The sequence below is a fragment of the Chiloscyllium plagiosum genome, unplaced genomic scaffold (genome assembly GCF_037043375.1).
Source record: "Chiloscyllium plagiosum isolate Xiang-an unplaced genomic scaffold, Cpla_swu_hap1 HiC_scaffold_11, whole genome shotgun sequence".
NCBI lineage: Eukaryota > Metazoa > Chordata > Chondrichthyes > Orectolobiformes > Hemiscylliidae > Chiloscyllium > Chiloscyllium plagiosum.
The window spans coordinates 40,754,728-40,777,548 of record NW_028270149.1 but is presented as its reverse complement, the minus strand read 5'-3'; the positions used below and the strand labels follow the sequence as shown (position 1 = coordinate 40,777,548).

The 22,821-nt window shown below is 37.6% G+C and overlaps 1 protein-coding gene across 3 annotated transcripts in view; it reads left to right on the top strand.

Moving 5' to 3' along the window:
- The window catches only part of LOC122557277 (phosphatidylinositol-binding clathrin assembly protein), a 158,999-nt gene extending 136,832 nt beyond the window's left edge, over positions 1-22,167 (top strand). For all 3 annotated transcript variants that reach the window (XM_087991996.1, XM_087991997.1, XM_087991995.1), the window contains 6 exons: positions 4,902-5,021; positions 7,419-7,449; positions 10,608-10,725; positions 15,445-15,501; positions 17,006-17,110; positions 17,245-22,167. In XM_087991996.1, coding sequence (XP_087848122.1) covers positions 4,902-5,021; positions 7,419-7,449; positions 10,608-10,725; positions 15,445-15,501; positions 17,006-17,110; positions 17,245-17,259 — 446 coding nt within the window. In that variant the 3' untranslated portion in view covers positions 17,260-22,167. The remainder of the gene's footprint in view (positions 1-4,901; positions 5,022-7,418; positions 7,450-10,607; positions 10,726-15,444; positions 15,502-17,005; positions 17,111-17,244) is intronic.
- The last annotated feature ends 654 nt before the right edge of the window (positions 22,168-22,821 follow it).

Here is a 22,821-nt window from a genome sequence, read left to right as displayed (position 1 = left end):
TAGTATCCCAGTTGTCTGATTTGTGCGTCCCCCCTCTTCCCCAAAAAAAACTGACTTTTCACAAGTGGACATCACTCTAACTTGTGATCCACCTATATAATTGCCAACAATAAACTGTATTTCCAAAACTGGGAATTTATCTATTACTTCTACCACCACTTTGTCATTTTTCACCAGAATCTCCAACCTCCCTTTATATAATGGAACATTGCTGTTCTCACCATAAATTCCACATATCACCAATTCTTCTAGTACTTCTGAATTACATATCTCCTCATCTTTCACCAAAGATTTGACTTGCTCCCATATCTCTCAAACTTTTAATTCCTTTATCTTCTCCTCTGGCATAAATAAGTAAACCTTACCCCATGCAATAAAATTCTTTTGGAGACTTGGTACATTCTTCTCAACCAACCCCTGACCAGGTTGCACATTTTCTTGTAGCCAAACATAAATTTATGAACCAACTCCATCTGTTATTGCTGCTGCTAATCTTGCAGTGTCAACTCTGGGTGCACGGTGGCTCAGTGGTTAGCTCTGCTGCCTCATAGCACCAGGGACCCAAGTTCAATCCCAGCCTCTGGTGACTATAGGTGTGGAGTTTTCACATTTTCCCAGTGTCTGCGTGCGTTTCCTCCTGGGTGCTTCAATTTCCTCCCACAGTCAAAAGATGTGCCAGTTAGATTGATTGACCATGCTAAATTGCCCATTAGTGTTCAGGGATGTGTAGGTTGGGTGCATTAGTCAGGGTAGATATAGGATATGGGAATGGGTCTGGGTTGGTTACTCTTCAGAGGGTGGGTGTGAGCTTATTGGGCCGAAGGGCCGGTTTTCACACTCAGGATTCTAAGACTGACGTGCTCTTCCACCTGAGTTCTCTACTTCCAGAAGTGAATTTTTGAACTCCTCGAAAATAATTGTCTCTCCAGGAGCATTATTTTTAAATCTATTTTCAAAGCCTTTATCCACCTATCAAAACTATTTTGTTTGATCTTTTCAAACTCCATGCACATTTGACCAGGTTCCCTCCTTCGATTACTAAAACATCTATAGGCTTTTGGCACTCTTTCATAATACACAAAATGGCTTTTTCACCACCTCATGCTCCCCAAATACCCCTCTGTTTGGATCAACAATACCCACATGGTCACTAGCCAATTCATTTGTTTAGCCACTTTCTCAATTGAAATGAAAGTCTTTTACATCCTTCTCGAGCTTAGACCATGCTTGGACATATTTAAACAGATCCCCTGCAGGCCTTTAGCTCCAATAGAATTGCTCTGTATCACTGTTCTTATTACTACTTCCACCTTTCACCTCTACCTCTGCCATTTTAAGTTGACTTTGAGTTTTCGGTCTCTCGGTTCCCACAAGAGCCCCTAATTTTTTTTATGCAACAAATCAAATTCCCCACAAAATATATAAGGAAGATAACCTGGACTCCAACTTTTTCCTCCTTTTTAAAGGCAAGTGTAAGGTGTAATGTTCCAGATGCAATTCGATGGGTCAAACAGGCTTGAAGCAAAACAGTGTCTGTAGTTTAAGAATAAATAAAAACAATTACCTTAACTGTAACTCTATCGAAATAATTAACGAGATAATATACATGTTTACTACCACTGATTAACTGTTCCAAGATAGTAACATCCCATCAACTGGTTGAAGTACATAATTCTTTTGAAATTTGTGTCACATTTCCAAGTTTGGATTCTCCCAAGTCCATTAGGGCCAAATACTATGGCTATTATCTTCTAGTTGAAGAAACTAACTTGTTTTGCTCCAGTAAAGGTTCTGTAGGCACTGAATCTGGAATCGGGGTAGCCAGGGTGGTTAAAAATGTGATTAGCATATTTGCCTTTATTGTTTAGACCTTTTGAGTATATGGGTTGGGATGTCATGTTGAGGTTGTATGGGATGTTGGTGAGATCTCTCTGGTGTATTGTGCATTGTTCTCATTACCCTGTTATAGGAAGGATATTATTAAATTGGAGAAGGTTCAGAAAATATTTACCAGGAATCTGAGAAAGGTCGACTGAAATTCTTGATTTTTGAAATGTGACTGGAAAATTTTTTTTAGTGTATAAGTGTATTGCCATTATAAATGGACCACATTAACAATATCAAGAACGTTGTTTCACAATGTGAAAACTATATTCAAAAAGTATTTTGGAGTTTGTTGCCTGTGTGTTTCCCTTGTTTATTGCATGGAGTTCTGATATTAATTCAACTTTCTCCTTACTTTACATGCGACAACTCTGGGTTGATGTCATCTTGCTGAATGAATGGGTAAGTTGAATTTCATTGACTAATTGAGTTTAGATAGCTAGAGACCTGATTTTTATATTCTGTTCTTATTGATAATACATTAAAAATTATAAACATTCTATGACCTCTTTCCATTTCCGTCAGACTCTTTCTCTTTGTCAATATAATGTATTGCTGTAGACTAAAAGCTTGTTATACTTACAATCTGTTCTCTGATGATAGTGGTCTTAATACTGTCTTTCGATTGAGAGATGAGACATGTGCTATATGTCTGTTAGGACCTTGTCAGGATTGTGAGAAAGTCAACAGGTATTGACATGCATATGATTTGCTTAGGAATTTGAATTTTCCAATAGGTTGATGCTCTGGATTGGGACACTCTGTAAACGTATCTGACACTGATCTCAAGGCAGACATTTGGGCTAGACATGTAGGGCTTACCTGTGTACTTATTCTGGAAATGTTAAATTGTGCAATATGTGGTATAACAGCTGTAGAGCTTCTCAGCTCACCATGCAACACTCCTTTTTTCCATCTCTTCACTTCCTGCCCCACCCTGCCAATTCCCCAAAATACAATCAGTCAGTCAGTCGTTCATGCATATTCTCATCCATTCATTAACCCACACACATCCATTGAAACACTTGGACCTTTTAAAAGCTTAACTGATTATGTCAGCTACTCCTCTCCTTCTCACAACCCTACTACATGTGCTGGACGGACTAAGGAAATCCTGCATTTCCGGTTTTATTTCAGCCTGGATCTGAAGATCCTGAAAGAAATGAGCAGTGTTGTTCAATCAGTGCAAACTTCATGGCCTACTGGAAGATCCAGGCTAATATTTCTTTTGATTTGTTTTGCCTCACCCATTGATCAAATTTGTCCTAACCAATGTTTATTCAGCAGTTAGGTCAATAACGTTGTATCACTGAGCAGCCAGTTGGTTTCGGGAAACTAAAATCACTGCATTTTGAAGCCTTAAAGGAATATGCATTCCAGCAAAATAAAACACTCTAATTGACACTAGAATAGTATGCTATTTTGGCTGAGGGATTGAAAACTGCTAGAGTTTGACAATTAACAAGCCAGATACAGCAATGGGTGGTTAGAACAGTTCTGTGTCAGTTGTACTCATACAGAATGACGGACATTTGATATTTTAGCTAAGCATTAGAATATAAAGATAAAAATGGTTGTTGAAGTCTCAGTGATGGTAACCTCATCAAATTGAGGAATTTAGGCTATACCGTTGGAAGTCCAAAAATGCTGTTGTAAAATCTTGAGCAAGGAGTTCTTTTTATAACCATTTACTGAGAGAATTGTGATTTGAAGGAGGATTGGAAGGCTGCAAGCAATGTTTCGGGTAGCTGTAAATATTAGGGTCAAAATTAAATGTTGGGTATGAATATGGATAGGAGATTTAATGAAAAGAAAATGAGAGAAGATAAAAGGAGGCCAAAACAATGCAGGTTGTTTAACAGGAAAACAAGTTCACATCATACACGTCTCCTTGCATCCTAACGATCATCTATATCTTATGCAAGATCGTTTTCTACATGCACAATCGTGAATTAATTGATTTGTAAATTATTTTGCATTTGTAACAGTACTTAATATTGCAACAGATGTTGTCCAAAGAGCGACAGCATTCTCATAACTAGACTGTTTAGTACAAGCTAAACTGCAAATCACATTATATTACATCATATATTATAATAGTTAAACTACGAAACAACCTACCAGATAGCACAATTAATAATGTATTGTACATTTGTTCCTTTGAGCATTTGAGTCAATTTGTTAGTCTGCCCTGGAAACTCTTGTAAATGCATTCTGATCATGTGCAAGTCATTAATTTTCCTCATCCTGAATATATGGCAGTAGAATGAGAATTTATATGTTCAACAAATTTTAATAACATGTAAATCAATTGCATCTTAATGAATAGTTATTTGTAATAGTTCCACTTTAACAAAGTTTGGCATTTTCACTTATTTATGTTGATTTGGAGATGCTGGTGTTGGATTGGCGTGTACAAAGTTTAAAAATCACACAACACCACCAGGTTATAGTCCAACAGGTTTAAATGAAAGCACTAGCTTTTGGAGCGCTGCTCCTTTAATCAATTCTGTGACTTACACAATTGTAAGACGCAATTTATAGCAAATTCTGTGCAAATTTTTGCTATAAATCCTGTGTCTAGCAATTATGTACTCCACCTGATGAAGGAGCAGTGCTCCGAAAACTAGTGCTTCCAATTAAACCTGTTGGACTATAACCTGGTGTTGTGATTTTTAATTTTTGTTAATGTTGTTTACTATCTTTCAACACTATCAAAATTTTTGGGGTTGGGTGAGTCCAGTTTCTGTACACAGCCTTAAATGTTTGAGTGGCAATTTTAAACTATTGTTTAAAACCTTTTGAAGTCCACATATATCTCTGCTTCAATTACATGCAATGTGTTAAATTAAACCTTGTGGACAAAAATGTTTCTGAAGCAGTTGAACTACTATTTGGAACATTTTGTATTGCCCAGAAAGTAATGAAATTCGGAGCTTGGAAAGATGGATTGTATGGACAAACGTTGTCTTATCTTTTGACCTTTTTTATTTTCTTACCAAGGTTTGATCGACTAGGTGAAATATTAATGCCACAATCAACTTCACTTGCCAAAGATGAAACACCGCCAGTGAACCAGCAAAACAACAAACTACTAGCAAATGACTTGGATTCATCCCTTGCCAACCTTGTGGGCAGTATGTATTCGAAAGCAAACCAGTTTATTGCTATTGAGAACAGCTGTAAAGATTTAGATGAGTGATTTATGGCTAAGACTTTCTAACTCAATATTCAGTGATTCCTGTATATTTTGAAATTTTCTTATTCTAAAATGTAATCATTTATAAAGTTTATATATAAACCACGATCTACCATCCTCCTGTCTAAAGAACCACCGCTTACCATAACATGCAGTTTCCTGTCCTTGATCCACTTTTTTTAAAACTCATGCTGACACTGGTCCTTTTATTCCATTGGTTTTAAATTTTGTGAACCAATGTTTGAAGTGCTACTTACTTACTTTTTAAGAAGCAATTGGTACTGTAAATAACATTTGTTATATTCCCTTCCTCAACTTTCCCTCACTTTTTGGAAAATAAAAAAAAAAATCTGCCATTTGGATTTCCAACTTCTTTGCATCTCCTATCTGTCCCTCTGAAAGTTTAAGTTGTAAGTGATTTCATTGTTCATGGTATCCTCTCCCAACTAACAGTCTAATGCAGGATCTGTATGGGTATCCACTAAACTGACGGTTCATGCTGATGCTTGAGGGAACTTTTGCACTGCAGAGCTTGACATAAATGGATTATGAAGGATGCTGAACCAAACTTCTGTATTTGCCTCCAGTTTGGCCAGTCAGATGCAGTCCTTCAAAAACTTGCAAGTCTTTTTTCCAGTATCCTTGTACTTTTTGTACTGGCTAAATTGATGTGGTAAATGTGGCCTGCGTGTAAAGTCAAATTTTCTGTAGGTTGGTCTCCATGTTCAGGCCCACTCAATGAATGATCACTGTTTTTCTCCTGCCATTGAGAATTCAAAGAACTAACGTCTTTGGAAGACTTCCAAAAGCTAGATTTGATGTCTGTTCAGATCAAAGATTGTGAGATACAACTGGTTGGTAAGGATGATTATTTGGTACAGTCTGTTAATCTTCAGCTTAATACCATGCTGCTTCCAGACGCAATAATGGAGTTGACCATGGACAAAAATTCAGTCATGAAACTGTTTTCTCCCCTCCTTTGGCATTTGGGAAAGGTAGATCAAACTGCAGACTTGCATCATAGTTTGTTACAAAATCTAATACAATGGTTACTACTTGCTTGAAGAATTTACCCAACAAGCAACATTTTGTTTCATCATATTCTCTTTGTTGGGATGTTCACACTTAATATTTGACCCCCCCTCACCAAAAAGCCCTGATTTTGCTTCTGTTGCCTCTGGCCTTTGTTGGAACACACCTAGCCGAGATTGAAACAATCTTAAACATTTGTCTATAAATGTTTAATGTAGCTTGGGTGCTTTGTGAAGAATTGTGGAGGAGTGAGGGAGTGTTTGCAGCTTTTGATTATTTGACTCACCATGCCTGTGCTGGTGAAGCTATCAAATTAGTCCAGCTCCCCTATTCTTGTCTCAAGTCTGAATGTTTGTTCTTCAAGTATTTCTCTAATTCCCTCCTTGAAAGTTATTACATTTCCTTCAAGTTCTCTGTGGAAAAATATAGAACATTGTGTCCGCTTAAACATGAGGCTACACAGCAGTCTGGAATATACCATGCATAAAAATAAGTAGGTCACTCTCAACTTCATTCTTCAGGAGAAATATACAGATTAATTCCAGCAGTAAGTAATGATTTTAACATTTGAATTTCCCATGGACAAAATTGTGCTTTGAGGTTCCCAGTACCATGAAATTTAAAAGGGAACATTGCTCAAAGTAAAAGAAGTAACTGACTGCACAGCAGAGGTGAATGTAAACTGTACTTATCGCTGATCCCTGAATTCAAGTATCTCGAGTATGTTTGCAAATTATGAATTGGAGAAAAGTTTCAGGGAACAAGTATTTGCATCCCACTATTTTTTCCAGTGTAACATGTCCATGAAGGGAATCGGTTAGTTAGCAATATCTAATGTGAAAAAGAACTCGCTTTTATAAAGCGCTGTTGGTGTTACCAGAATATCCCAATGTACTTCAGTCACTTAATTTCCTTCTGAAGCATAGTCATTGTTTTAACGGAAACAAGTGTGCCAACCAATTTTTACTAGCAAAATCCCACAAACAACAATGGGCTAATGCAGAATTGAAATGTTGCAAATATTGGAATGTGAAATAAAAACAAGATGATTTTAAACAAAACTGGCCTATTTGAGAAGTATTAAATTCACATTTTAAGGTCAATGATCTTTCATCAGAACTGGTTCATCACAGTACTTGATCTACAGTGTTCTGTTGCTATACCATAGCTGCTTCACAGAATTAATCTGATTTTTAAAAATAATTTCCAAATCGATCAGCTGTTTTCTGCAGTGTCTATTGTGATGCTAATTGAGTGGACAATTGGCTATTGATGTTCCAGTGACGTTTTGTTTTTTTCATAGATTTGAATTTCGTAGGAACTCCATTGAAAAGGTAAAGACCTCCAATATTTATCAATTCTACTGGTTCAGAAAATGGAATTTAACAGGGAAGGGTCACGCAATACAGGATAATAAGAGGAACCGGGTTTGTTTGATCTATCTTCATAGCTCAACTTCACCTGCCAAGCACGTCTAATCTCAAATTTCTATTGCAACTTCTTGCTTTCCCACAATAGAAACTTAACTCAGAGACTGAAGGGGTGAAACACTTCAATTCCCTTTCAGAGAGAGAGAGGTAAAAGAAAAACTGGTAAATTGGAACTTGCCTCTGACACGTTCCAACATTGCTCAAAGTAAAAGAAGTAACTGACTGCACAGCAGCGGTGAATGTAAACTGTACTTATCGCTGATCCCTGAATTCAAGTATCTCGAGTGCTCATCTCTTCCTTGCACTACTCCCTCTGCCACCGTCTGGGAACAATTCCCTTCCCTACTGATAAATATTGTAGGTCCCTTTTTTTAGTGGGACTACAATCTTTCCTGTTGAAAAATATGTAGATTTCCCCACACTGATCCATATGTATGTTTGGATATTGCATGTATTTTCCTTTTAGTGAAATCTATTTCCACATGAAAAGGAGCTTTTTTTTTTGGCTACACATACACTGGGAAATGAATATCAAAATACTTTAAGAGCAGCATTTCTCATGTGAACGTTTTTGGTCAGTGGCTATCTGATATGTATGAAAACCTGGAGATACATATAAATGTGTCTGTGTACATAAACATATTTTGAGGAAGTCAAGTTTTTGCAGGCAGCTTTTCCTTTCTGGTTTTAATTGTCAGTGAATTTAGCTAGGTAAAAACAATGACTGCAGATGCTGGAAACCAGATTCTGGATTAGAGTGGTTGTCTAGTTAATCAGAAGTATTGCAAAACTGCAGTCAGTTTTTTTTTCATTTGTTCATGAGATATGGGAATTGCTAACAGGAAGTATTTATTGCTTATCCATACATGCTTTTGAGACGATGGTAGTAAGCTGCCATCTTGGTTTTATTTTTACAGTCCTGTTGGGGTGGTAGTTCCAGATTTTTCATTTAATGACATGAAAGAATAGCAACAAATTTCGAAGGAAGGGTGTGTGTGGCTTTGAGGAGACCATGCGGTGATGTTTCCATTTGCTTATCAAGTGTTTGTTTTCCGTGGTGACTTAGTGGGGTACTGTGCACTAATGTTGGTCAATGTTTAAGGTAATGGATGGGTTATCAAATGAGTTGCTGTGTCCTAGGTAGTAGCAAGCATTGGTATTATTCAAGCTGTATACTGAATTGCAGAATTATTACAGTGCAAAATAAGGCCAGTTATCTCACTGTATCTGCACTTGCTCTTCGAGAGAGCATTTCAGTTAGTGCCTCACTTAGTTCACACATCCAGAAACAGGAGTGTATTCTGCCACATGCCTGACTTGTGCCTTATAAATAAGATTTGGAGGATCAGGAGGGGAATTAGTAATTAGAATTTTCAGCTCCTGATCTGACTTAGTAGCCACAGCATTTGTGGGTTTGAACCAGTTAGGTTTCTGACCATTGGTAATCCCTAGGGAATTGGTGGTGTTTCAGTAACAGTAGTGCCTAGGATGTCCTCTCTTTGCTGGAGATGGTCACTGCAATAAATGTTCAGTGCCTTTTTTTTTCAGCCTGGTCTTTGCATGGAGCTGTGAACGACATCATTTTCTGAAGAATTGCAAAAAATTGCACTCTGCAGTCATAAGTGAGCATGTTTGTTTGGAGCCATGTAGCTGTGACCTGGGTCAAGCAGTTGAGTTAGTGATACAAATTTGATATCAATATCATACCTTAGTACTTTGCATCTCCAACTGATGAAACCATTAGTCAGTTTCAGCAGCAGCAAGTTTTTTTTATTCTCTCAACCAAATGCAATGTAGCAGACATTATTCCATTTCTCATTTTTTTTAAAAAAAAATTTCCTCTTAGAGTAAGTTTTTTTTGGTAGGACAATTCTCGCAAAACAGTTTGCATTATGTCAGTCACCTTCAAGTAAACTGTCTCATGCCATCTATCTGGCATATTTGTCACTAATTTAATATTTAAGTGAGAGGCTTTGGTGAAGGTATTGTGTCCGATGGAACTGTCTCTAGAATGCGCCAGTAGCAAGTGTATTTTTCCAAATCCTATTTCCTGCAACAGCTTTTCCTTTTTTTTTTAAAAACGTGAATCGACCTAGACTCTTCATCCTGGATTTTGTCCACTTGCTGGAGAAACCTTCAATTCCTTTAAAATGCCCACCTCAAAGTTGTGTGAGAGTGCAGGTGCTCCTATGTTCTGCAAATTGTGATTGGCATCCACCTGCAAATTGTGATTGGCATCCACCTGCAAATTGTGATTGGCATCCACATGCCAATTGTGACATTGTCTTCGGGTTCCAGAAGTTGCTGCCATGCGTGGGCCTTGGAGGTCTGTGCTGCCAGCCAGAAAATCAGAGGAAACACTGCCCACAATAAGAAATAGTGGATTGCAAACTGGAACAAATGACCACAAGAATAAACATTCTATCCTAGGACCACAGGATGCAACAAATAGGGAGGTATTACTGCCACTGTACATTAGTGAGATCACACCTACACTATTGCATACAATTACTTGAAGGATGTAGTTTTATTGGAGGAGGTTTGCTAGATTGATTCCAGATGAGGTTTATCTTATGAGAGATTGAGCAGTTAAGCTTTTAAACTCCAAGGAGTATAGAAAAGGAGATCCTATCTAATTGATACACGAAAGAGATTGACCAAGTAGACTTGGAGTGTTTCCTTGTGTGGCAATCCAGAATGAGAGGCCTTCCTTTTAGAATAAGGGATAGCAGATTTAAAATAGATGAGAAATTGCATCTCTTAAAGGGTCATGAACATACCTTAGGGAGTGGTGTATGCTGGGACATTGAGTAAATTTAAAGAGGGGATAGATGGACAATTTTTTTATTTTAGTGCGTTGAAGGGTTATGTAGAGCAGGAGGAAAGTGGAGTTGAGGCTGAGATGAGATCGGCCAATGATCTCACTATATGGTGGAGCAGGCTCAAAGGGTTGAATTGCTACTGCTACTCCTAGTTCATATGTAAATAGTGTGGTGTAAACTATTGATAGCCATCCCTGGGTTTTTTTTGTCAAAGCTGATCTTTATTTGTTTCATGCTTAGAATGGATCAGCAATGGACCCAGAGTGGAGAAAGGAAATTAACAGGAGGAACAAACTGGCAGCCAAAGACCACTACGTCGACATCCTGGAGTGCCATGCCAATGAATGTACCAGGAATGGTATGTTTAGAACTGCTTGAATATGTTCTGTGAACTAAAATACTGTTAGAAACCCAATATATTTTGAATTCAGCAAGTGCATGTTTCTAGTAACAATCAATAACTGGTGTTTCATAGCTTGTGTGATCTCTATTTGCATTAACTTAAACCAAAATAGTGTCTGATCAGAAGTGGACAGATTTGAATCATCCAGAACCAAATAAATATCAGCTATAAGCTTGGGTATTTTGTGCAGAACTGGTTGAATCCTGAAATTGGCCTTCATGACTGATTCCTAATTTAAATCTTGTATTTGCCCTGTTGCCAAGTATCTTGTACTTAACAGGAAGAGGGAGTTATAACTGTGTCAGAAGATGCACAATGGATTTCCCAAATGTTGCTAAGTTTCTATCCAAAGGTATTGGTAGTGGTATCATCTCTCAATGGTTGTCAGATCCAGAATGAAACCTGAGCTGAAAATGTGTTGCTGGAAAAGCGCAGCAGGTCAGGCAGCATCCAAGGAGCAGGAGAATCAACGTTTCAGGCATGAGCCAGGCTAAGATAAAAGGTAGGGAGGAGGGACTTGGGGGAGGGGCATTGGAAATGCAATAGGTGGAAGGAGGTCAAGGTGAGGGTGATAAGCCGGAGTGGGGGTGGGCACGGAGAGGTCAGGAAGAAGATTGCAGGTTAGGAAGGCGGAGCTGATTTCGAGGGATTTGACTGAGACAAGGTGGGGGGAGGGGAAATGAGGAAACTGGAGAAATCTGAGTTCATCCCTTGTGGTTGGAGGGTTCCTAGGCGGAAGATGAGGCGCTCTTCCTCCAACCGTAGTGTTGCTATGGTCTGGCGATGGAGTCCAAGGACCTGCATATCCTTGGTGGAGTGGGAGGGGGAGTTGAAGTGTTGAGCCACGGGGTGGTTGGGTTGGTTGGTCCGGGTGTCCCAGAGGTGTTCTCTGAAACGCTCCACAAGTAGGCGGCCTGTCTCCCCAATATAGAGGAGGCCACATTGGATGCAGTAAATGATGTGTGTGGCGGTGCAGGTGAATTTGGCGGATATGGAAGGATCCCTTGGGCCTTAAGAGGAGGTGTGGGTGCAAGTTTTGCATTTCTTGCAGTTGCAGGGGAAGGTGCTGGGAGTGGAGGTTGGGTTGGTGGGGGGTGTGGACCTGACGAGGGAGTCACAGAGGGAGTGGTCTTTTCGGAACGCTGATAGGGGAGGGGAGGGAAATATATCCCTAGTGGTGGGGTCCGTTTGGAGGTGGTGGAAATGACGACTGATGATACGATGTATATGGAGGTTGGGGTGGTAGGTGAGGACCAGTGGGGTTCTATCCTGGTGGCGATTGGAGGGGCGGGGCTCAAGGGCAGAGGAGCGGGAGGTGGAGGGCATCGTCGATCAGAATGAAACCTGGCATGATTTAACACCAGTTTTATTCTTGTATTTTGATTATCTTGGTGGTCACTGACCGCCTCCCATTCATATGTTCAGTGTACTTCAGTAAAAGACTAAGTGTATAAAAAGCAGAAAGAAAGATTCAGCCCTTTTTCCCAGCAATATGCTCCATAGACCTTCAACCCCAGAGAAGTATCTTAATTTAGGGGTTTTCTTCGTTTACATCTCAAGTGACTCACTAATCTCTTTAACTGTTCAAGGAGCAGAACTTTTAAATCTGTAAAACTAACTTGCCCTAATTCTACTAGGAACAGGCTGGTACAGAATACAGAAATTACTGCAGCAATGGGAACTTGAAGCCTTTTGCAGTTTTTTTTAAAATGGCTATCAAAGTGACAATTTACCCAATCTAATTCTGTTTGTCTTCTGTGGGTGCAAATCACAGACACACACTTCAAGCAATTGCAAATCATCCGTAGGTGAGGTTTCCCAATTTTATGATTACAGATGGGATAACTGAAATTATTTAATCTGTCTGCTGAGGAAACATTCCTTATTCACCTGCTCTTTTGGTTGGTTATGGCAAGATTAATTTTAAAATTATCCCTTCCCTTATGGATGCCCTTCTCCCAGACAGAATTTAATTCCTTTTGAAAGAGCTTATTTAACGAGGCTTTCTTGAGTTAACAAGTGAATTTGTTAGTAGCTAACCACAAGACACACTAATAGCTCAAAACACATACAAGTTAGAAATAAGATGAGTCCACAAAAAAGTTAGTCTAAATGGAGCAGTTTGAGTCATTCACAATGAGTAGAAACCTGTTGATATAGCCTATTTCCAAGGGCAGGTAACTTGTGCTGAATCCTTTCAACCAATGACCATGGGACAATTACATGTGACATCAGTTGACCATTGTCCCCTTGCCCACTTCTATTTGAATGTTTGTTTTTTTATTCTTAAAAATAAACATTTCTTTTTTGAAAATATTGTACTCGTCATAGGATAATGTGGCACCTGATAACTGAACTGGGCAGTTAGTTTCTATAAAACTGTTAAATAAGGTCTTGTGCTACATCAGAATTATGGAAGGTGAAAGAAACTCTCTTAAAGAGGACCCCAAATTCTAACAATGATGACACAGTCACCACTAAACTAGCATTTCATTCAAAAACTTATTGATTTCACCAGATGCCATGGTGAGGTTCACATCCATGCTAACAAAATATTAGCTTGGAGCTCTGGATTATCAGTCCAGTGGCTTTACCATGATTCCAACATCTCCAATCATCTTTCTTAACTGACTCTCGATACATTCACCAGATGAGATTTTTCTCTCTCTCTACCAGAGACTCTCCAGTATAGACAACAGTATAGCACTTTCCAAACCTCCCCCTTTTTAGATGACTAGTGGAGTTAGTCTTTCCACATTCCCTTACTGTTATCTGTAGTGTTCCTTAAGGATCAAACTTTGGACCCTAATATGATTTAAATATGCATAAAGTCAGAGACCCTTCTGTCAAACTAGTCCACAGTGACCTTGTTCCCAAAGTAAACTAGTCCCACTTGCCTGTGTTTTGGCCCATATCTCTTCAAACCTTTCCTAATCGTGCACTTGTCCAAACGTCTTTTAAATTTTACAACTGTACCTGCATCCACCACTTCCTCTGGCAGCTCATTTCTCATGAACCACTTTCATTTTTTAAAAAAAGAAAGTTGCCCCTCATCCTTTTTTAAAACTTTCTTCTCTTCTCCTCACCATTTTTTAAAAAAAGCCCCCTAGTTTTGAACTCTCCCACTCTAGGGAAAACAGCCTTGCTTATTTGCCTTCTCTAAGTCCCTCATGACCTCAAACCTCTAAGAAAATCCCAGCCTATTTTTATCACCCAAACCCTCCATTCCTGGCAATATCCTGGTAAATCTTTTCTGCACTCTCCAATTTACACAGTACTTCAGAACAGGCCTTACCAACATCCTGTACAATCTCAATATGACATCCGGACTCCTATACTCCCTAGTCCGAGCAATGAAGGCAAGTGTGCTGAATGCTGTCTTAACCGTGATGCACATTTCAAAGGATTATGTACCAAACTCTTAGGTTTCTGTTTTACAACACTACCCAGAGCCCTACAATTAATTGTACAAGTCCTGCCCTTGCTTGATTTACCCAAATGCAATATCTGAGATTTATCCAAATTAAACTCTTATCTGCCACTCCTCAGCCAATTGATCAAGATCTCTCTGTAATCTTATCTTCACAGTCCACTATGTCACCAACTTTGGTGTCATCCGCAAGCTTACTAACCATGCTTCCAATATTTTCATCCAAATCATTTATATACGTGTGCACTAGCCATGAATCTTGATTCCCTGCTGCCTCTAAATTTGTTTGTCGCCTATCAAATACTTGATGAGCAGTAATTTCCCCCGATGAAACTATCATCACCAGTCCTTACTATAAACTCTATCTCTTCGCCATCAACTCATACCCCTCTCCCTACAGCAACTATCTTGAGGCTGTACCAGAGTTTCGGCACTTGTTGTGAATCATGACCCCAAGATCGATTTCTTACTATGTATCACCACATATGCTAAGATCACCAGTTTGCCTTTCTGATTTTGCCCCTATTTCAGTTCTGTTGCTGCTACAGCCCTCAACAATGCTTTAGTTATTTAAAGACTAAACTATTTCCAAAACCACCCCTGGGAATCTTTGTTTCACTTACTTTATGGTCATTCAAACCTCTGTCCATGTCTTAACTCCTACCAAATCCTGTTCATTCATCATTCTTGTGACTGATCTAATGTGGCTCCTGATTAAGCAAACACTTCAATTTTAAAATTCTCATCTTTGTTTCAACTCCCTCCATGATCTCTCCCTTTTTTGATCTCTAGCCCTAATATCTTCTAACATATGTCCTCTCCGGCAGCCCTGATTTTTAAATATCTTTTTTAAAAATCCTGCAGATACTGGAGATCTGAAATAAAAACAAAATGCTGGAGAAACTCTGCTAATCTGGCAGCGTACATGAAGAGCGAAATAAAGTTAGTTTTGAGTCCAGTATGACACTTCTGATTTTATTGGCTCCACTGTTGTTGCCCACGTCTTCAGTTTTCAAAGCCTTGAAAGCTGGAATTCCTTTTATTTAGCTTTCTCCCTTTGTTTCCACCCTTTAAGATAGTTCTTAAAGCTTACATATCTTGCCTTACCTTTTTATGTTGCTCACTGTCAAATTTGTGATCTCTTCTGAGCCTCTCGTTGAGACACCAATTAGGTATAAAATCCTTTTTAATTTCATGTAGTACAAGCCTCTGTGATCTTTAGCTGATGTTTTATTGCAATGCAGGTTCCTACCCCAATGTCTTTCCCAGTGTCAACATCTCAAGTGCCTGTATATGGAATGGTAAGTACCTAATTTGTACACTTAATTCCATGTAATTATTCTTCTGAAGATGGTCAATGATGTAGGAGTAATAACTGTATTTCATTCTCTTTTTCAAACACCAATTTCCCAGCCAAGGGTTGTTATGTAAGTGAGAAGTAGGAAATCCTTTCTTTTTAATCATTCTATTATGATCGTCATTCCCTCAGCCATCCTAAAGGCCACTGATGTCAACAGTACACCAGCACTGCCTTGATTGAAACCAGATTGAATTTGGGTCCTCCCATGACCTGTGTCACTCAGTATTGCACCTTGAAATAAATGTGCTTACTAAGTACTTGTGGACTCTCCAATGTGTCCTATTCAATATATGTGGTGTGCTTTTCTTAGAAAATATTTGAAGTAATTTGCCACATTGGGATGATATGCAAGTTTTTGTGTAAACTGGGCAATGATCACTCTTCTGCTCACAAACTTGAGTGCAGCCATGCAGCTGTTCTGATTTTGTAAATTAATTCATAGGATGTGGGCATCGTTGGCTAGGCCAGCATTTATTGCCCAACTGTAATTCCCCAAAGCGCAGGTAAGAGTCAAGCACGTTACTGTGGATCTGAAGTCGCGTGTAGACCAGACCAGATATGAATGGCAGATTTCTTTCCCAAAGGACATCAGAAAGCGCATTTGGTTCACTACTGTCCTTTCAGTTAATCCCATACTCCTTTCTTTCACCTGCACTGGAAGGAAAATCAAATTAATTTTTGCAAAATAAAATTGGGTTGCTAGAAAGTAAAGTGCTTATTTGATGTAGGCACAGTGTGGATGGTCATCAATCCTTCTGACAACTTTAATAAAAACTGGGGCTGCACTGAAAATCCTGTGGCATCCTCTTTGTCTTTGCCATGTATGATGGATCAAATTATGCATCTGGAAACTTGATTTATTGCATGTTTGATTTTTCTCAAACAATCTTTTTATTCTTTCATGAGATGTTGATATCACTGGCTTGACTAACGTCTGTTGCCCATCCCTCATAGCTATTAAGGAAATGGTGGAAAGCTGCTGCTATGAACCAGTGTAATCCACGTGAGACTGACAATTTTGTTGCTGATCCATAAAGGACTATACTGGTGGGCTGTGTGCATCAATAAATAGTTTGAAGATTTTATTCTTAGCAGTTTAAGGTGCAGCAGTAGTGCCATCATACAAGCCCTATGAATTTTGGTACCTTCAAGTTTGGTTTCCATTAGTTTATAGGGTTATCTGAATGCCACTACTGTTTTGAGAACTCTTAAATTTAGCTCTGTTAAGTTTTCATTAATTCTTTGCAGTGTTGCATTTATTTTGGAGGCTTGTGTAAAGACAAAATGGTAGGAGCAAAAATTGCTAAATGTTTCTTCACATCCAGTCTCTGTGCAGTGTGTACACACTAATTTGGTGTATATTATTCTCAGTGTGAATGTTGCAAGGATCATTTGTTTTTTAGCTTTTGATTTGGTTAATTTTGGTTTATTCGTATCATTCACAGGTACCTGCAGTGGGAACATTGCCTGTGATATCACAGCACCCAATGATGTATCCTCAACCTGTCATGAGAGCAACTAACCCTTTTGCACCAGTTAATGGAGCTCAGGTAATTGTTGCACTTAAACTGTATGATGTGAGCCTTTTTCTGGAAGTGAAAAGGATAAAGGTAAAATTAACTACTTTTATTTTCCATTAACTAGGAAGTTTTTGTTTTATTAATGCCCCTCTCTATTCTGTCAGTTGCAGTTCATGTAGAGACATCGGAACTGCATCAAGGTCCTGTAAGCACCAAATACCTGGATGAAGACAGATGAATATGATCAAGACACGAGGCTTATTCATCACTTTAAATGGTCACTGAACTTGCAATATATTATTGATTCCCACTATAAGTTTCTAATCAATTGCAAAACCTGTTCTGTGGAAAAGTGCTGAGAGCAATATAGTTCAATCTGTCTTCAGTGGTCATTGGCCTACTGAACGGGCATAAATAGATGTTGATATTTATTGATCTCTTCAGTGCAGCTTCTTTTCTTTGCTAAACATAAAATCAGGAGTAGCTTCAGTTAACAGCAGGAATGTGAATGGATAAACAAGAGATTACTAATAAATATCAGTAATTGAACAGAAACCGGCGAAATCCTAGCTCAACCTGGTTCAGATAGTTTTAAGTTGATCAGAAATCGCATTTGAACTCTTGAAAAGGGTTTTAACTTTCAACTTGCTGTCAGTTAAAAGATTTCGATTCAAAAGTTTCAAAATGAAAATCCTACTAATAGTCCTATTTACTTCCTATTCCTTTTGAATAGTTTAGGAGTTCATCATTTTCTGACCAGGTGTGTTATATTAGATGTTTTTTGTATTGCAACAGTTACTGGGTTATCATATTGCTTTGCTATGCAGAATATAAGTTTTTATTTTTCACAATGAGTGAAAAGAAAAATGACAGTTTGGGGAAAAGGTTTAATACTCATGGGAAGTTTATATTGAACAATTTCAAATCATGAAGCTGCTAGCATTTTTAAAGTTGTAGTCACCGATCCATCTCATTAACGATTAAATCAGAGAAATAGACCATTATTGAATTGACACAACCTGATTAAAGAAAGATAGGGGGCATTTTCTAATTTCTGCTTGAACCACTAAATGGTAGATCTCTGATACAGTTTAATTAGGGGTGATCTGTTCTGATTACAGCTAAACTTGGCTTCTCCAATAACATTACAATCTATTAGGTTTAGCAAGACCTGGGTAAGATACAGTAGTTGTGCTTGCTAGCAACAGGCTATCAATACTATAGTTCCAATTACAACTAGAAACACAAGTTGAATATATCATCATGTGCATATAAAGCTACTGACCTTAAGGTGTACATCTATTTCTGGATGTGTACATTCTTCAAAATAGCTACCCCTTCCCCTTACCCTTTTATCAGTACTCAAAAGTAGTTAATGTTGTGATTATGATTGCAGAAACCATAACTAAACAATATGGGTTTCCTTATTTTATACACCCACAAACAAAATTGGAGGTATTTGTGAGACTGAAATCTGTTTCCTATTGATTTCAGTGGTAAAGTTGTTAATAAAATTAAGTTCAATTCTAAAAACCTTACCTTTCTCCCCACACACCCTTTTGCTACTCCACATTAAGTTTTTGGTACTGTTGCACAGTTTAACTAGCTCAGCTTGCAAAGCATTTTACTGAGATTTTGATTGAGACTGTTCTGCAAGCCAGCTGCACCTTCAAAAGGTCAACTGAACAATAGTCACCAAACACAAAGTGCAGGAATGTTTTTTGAGAGAATTGACCCATCAAAAGCAGACTGAGCAATCTCAGGCACTAATGTGTTATTCTGGAAAACTATAGGAGGGCTAATCTAACAACGTAGATGCTAAATGTGAATGAACCTTGTATCACAATATAATATTTTGTTATTCATTTGTTCTAGAGATGTATTGGTCTTGTTTTATTGAACTCTCTTTACCCATTTTAAAATCCTGATCATTCTTTAAAGTAATACATTTCAGAGAAATTAATGAGCAACTGTGACTTTAATGGTGGCTTAGGAGTAACTATGGGAAAATTGTCGTCTTTCACCCTCAAGCAAAGTATTGAAACAGTGACAACCAGCAAATTTTTAACTGTACACGTTTTGATGTTCACCTGCCCTTAATCCTCAAGTTTTTCAAATTTGCAAAAGTAATTCATATGCTCCATGTCGCACTATTTGGTGCTTTACGAATAAGATGACAAATCTATTCTGCAGAGAAGACTTGGTGATATGTGTTGGATTGTGAATGTTATATAAATCTCTGCCAACACAATTGTCCATATGTAGCTGGTTACAATTTCTTAATAAAATTCTGTTGAAATGTGAATTTTGGTGTACATATAGCATAGCTCTTCCTTGTTAAGTTGCTGTAGTAACCCAAGAAGATTTGTACAAATTTGTTAATTTAAATTTTTTAATGTGACCAATCAGAAAAACCTTTCTCCATATTATTTATTTTTAAGTATCATTTGATGTCAGTTTTCCCATCTAAATTTAATATTTATAATTTAATTGCAAGCTCTGAAACCTTCATAAGGAGCAGTGAAATATCATTTGAGGTTATCATGTTTTTGATTTGTGCCAGGTATTTTAATTGAATTTTATTTTTCATCATTTTCACACAATTTAAAAATATATCTTTAGCACAGTTTCATATGAAGTTAGGGAGAAAAGGAGAACAAGACAATATACACTGTTTTTGTGCCAAAAGCCTTTGTTCTAGGTTTTAATCTAAATGTACAAAATTTGAAGTATTGTAGAATTTTTCAAAGTTTTACTAAACAAAGTAAAGGTTAGCTCAAATTTCACTCACAACCTAGATTATTTATCTACAAAGCACATCAAATATTTCAAGCTTTGAAAAGTATTCTGATTATTACATTTATGCAGATTTATTTAATATCAGGAATGCAAAACAACTTGTTTAGCACAGCACCTTGGGCTAAAGTTTATATGCTGGAAAGTCCTCCTTAAACAAATATAAACTCTTTTGTTTGTATTGAATTTGAATAATTTGAGATGTTATTCATTAGAAACTAAGTTGTCCAGGTGATTTTTTTAAAAATGCTTTCAGCTGTCACTGTCTTAAACTAATCACATACTGCTACTTTTCTCCTCACTTCACCTCAATAGCTCTGGTAAAAGTCATGGCATAATTTTTGTAACAAATCATACAGCTCAACATAATGTAAATCACAGCCAGAGTATATGGTTTAATTAGTGAGAGGACTGTCATTCATTTCTTTTTAATTTAATTTTATTTTACTGAACTATTGGAAGCTATAGGAGAGAGGAGCTACAGTAGAGAAAGACAATAATACCAAGATGCAGAACACCCCCCCCCCCCCCCCCCCTCCTGAGTGAAACCTATGTAAATTAAGTACTAGTCAGTCAGGTTTTTATCTGTCATACTTCCTGTAATTTGTATTTCAAGTTACAAAATGTTCTGCAATGACCAGAGTCCTAGGTTATCTCATCCTCTTGGGCTGTGCTGGAACACACCATGAAATTATTACAAGATTGACCTATGAAGGCTGAGTTGCTCTGCGTTATAAAAATATATATTTAAAACAGTCAATGTTATCTTGCATAAAATGGGAAAACGTTGGAAGCACTCAGCAGGTAATTTTAGCAAGACAGGAATATGCCATACTTTCAGACCTGACACTCCCTTTCATACTTCTGAACTAATTTATAGGGAAAGAAAGATCAATACTGGCTACTTGAGATTAAGAGCAGAAAAACTTTGAATTAGAATGCTCAGTGTTATATAATCAAAGTTTGCACAAGTAATTTATTTTTTTTAAAAATGGTGGATTTAGAATAGGTGGCAAATTTTAGGAATCCCTTTCTAGTAATGATGACATTCCAGGTGCCATAGATATGCTACTGCAAGACCCTTTAATTCAGAAACATTCGGTAGAGCCCTACAACTTGCTGACAGCATAGACCAACAAAACTTAAGTTTGTATTCCGTTTTCTATATTGCCAAATACCATAGCTCCTTCCTATTTCTCTGCCCTAGACCTTATTTCATTGTACTTGGTGCTTTGACTTTGACTTAGTGATGGGTTTATTAAGTTGCAGTATGCTCAGTTACATGTGTGCTGGTGTTCAAACCATTTTTGTCATCCGTTAGTTTTCTATCTAAAGTAAGTAACACTATGACCCATCACAAGTTGGCAAAAAGTTAAGAGCCACCAAGTACTCTCAATTGTATACAAATGTGCCAATGCAGTAAGCAGCTAAGAGTATGCTGTATAGAAAGTTTGTTTCCTTGCTACCTCCAGTATGGAATTCTAATTGACTCAGCTGCAATAATTTCTTCAGGTTTTGATTTTTGCATGGAAATTCCTTCAAAAGCACTTGTCTGCATATGTTTTACAAAAATATTCCTTTTCAAATTCTAATGTAGTTAAAGCACATTGGCTTGTTGCCTTTTTTGTGAACCAATACAAGCTTAACATGTAGAAGAAACATTTAAACCTTCTATACTCTTTGTAGGAATGTTTTTTTCAGATTCTGGCCACATGCTATATTTGAAATGCTTCCCTTGATACATTCAGTTTAAAAAGTCAACATAACTCAAAGACATGTAAGCAAGTAAAATGCTGAAAGTATTTCCTTCACACTATAAACTACCTTTTCCATCATTTAACTGGCTTAGTGCATTATTGCTTCACTTAAAATCTTCCAACATTATATGTACCTTTTTGTGGTAAATGTGTGAGCACTGAAATAAGCAGAGGGCAGTTACCCTAGATTTTAGTGTTTTTAGAAGCAGGTGTTGAATTGAATAAATAATTACAGCACTGTGGATCGGTGCTTCTTTGTAAATAAGTGCAGGAATTTTCTTTGTTTTTGGGTAGTTTGTGCTGTGAGGGGAACAAAAATAACTATCTCTGAATTGCAACAAATAAAAATTACCCTGTTGTATTGCATTTCTGCAGATTATATTTTTTGAGTAATTGAAACCTGTATATGTTATCATTTATACATTTGCAGTAATTAGTAAACTTAGAAACAGCAAGTTTCATCAGGGTTGTATTTGATTCTGAAATCAGTGTATGGGCAAGTGCATTATTGCATAATAAAGGAAATGTATTAAACATTTGCTTGTGGTTTTTCAAGTATTGGCAATCTTAAATGTATGGATACTTTTTTAAAAAGTTAGTTATTCTTTGAAATATGCAAATCACCTACAACAATAACTTGCACATTCAAAAATGATAATGCATAGAGATATTTGGATAGATGAGAAAAAGTATAGTCAGTGAGATAAGCTTTAAGGAGTTACTTGGTAGAAAAGTGTATGGAGGACGTTCCAGATTTTAAAGCCTAGAATGCTGACGACATAGTCACCAATGGAGGAACAATGGAAACTGGGGATCTGAGAGAAGCTAGAGTTAAATAAGTGCAATGATCTTGGAGGGCTGTCTGATCAGAGAAAACCTCAGATGGGGAGAGGTTTCAAAGCAAAGATGTGAGTTTTAAAATCAAGGTTTTAGCAGACTGGGAGCCAATTTTGAGTAGCAAGCATGTGTGAGATAGTTGAACAGGACTTAGTGCAAGTTAGGATACAGACTGAAGAGTTGAAACAATGGTTGAACTCTTCCAGATTGTGTGGAACTGCACCACACGGTTTGATACTGCTGTATTAAAAATTTATATAATTAAGCTCAGCTTGTACTTAATGCCTTAATTAACCTCCATGTCCACAACCTGAAAATGTGCAAGGAACAGTTGGCACATTATTGTTATGC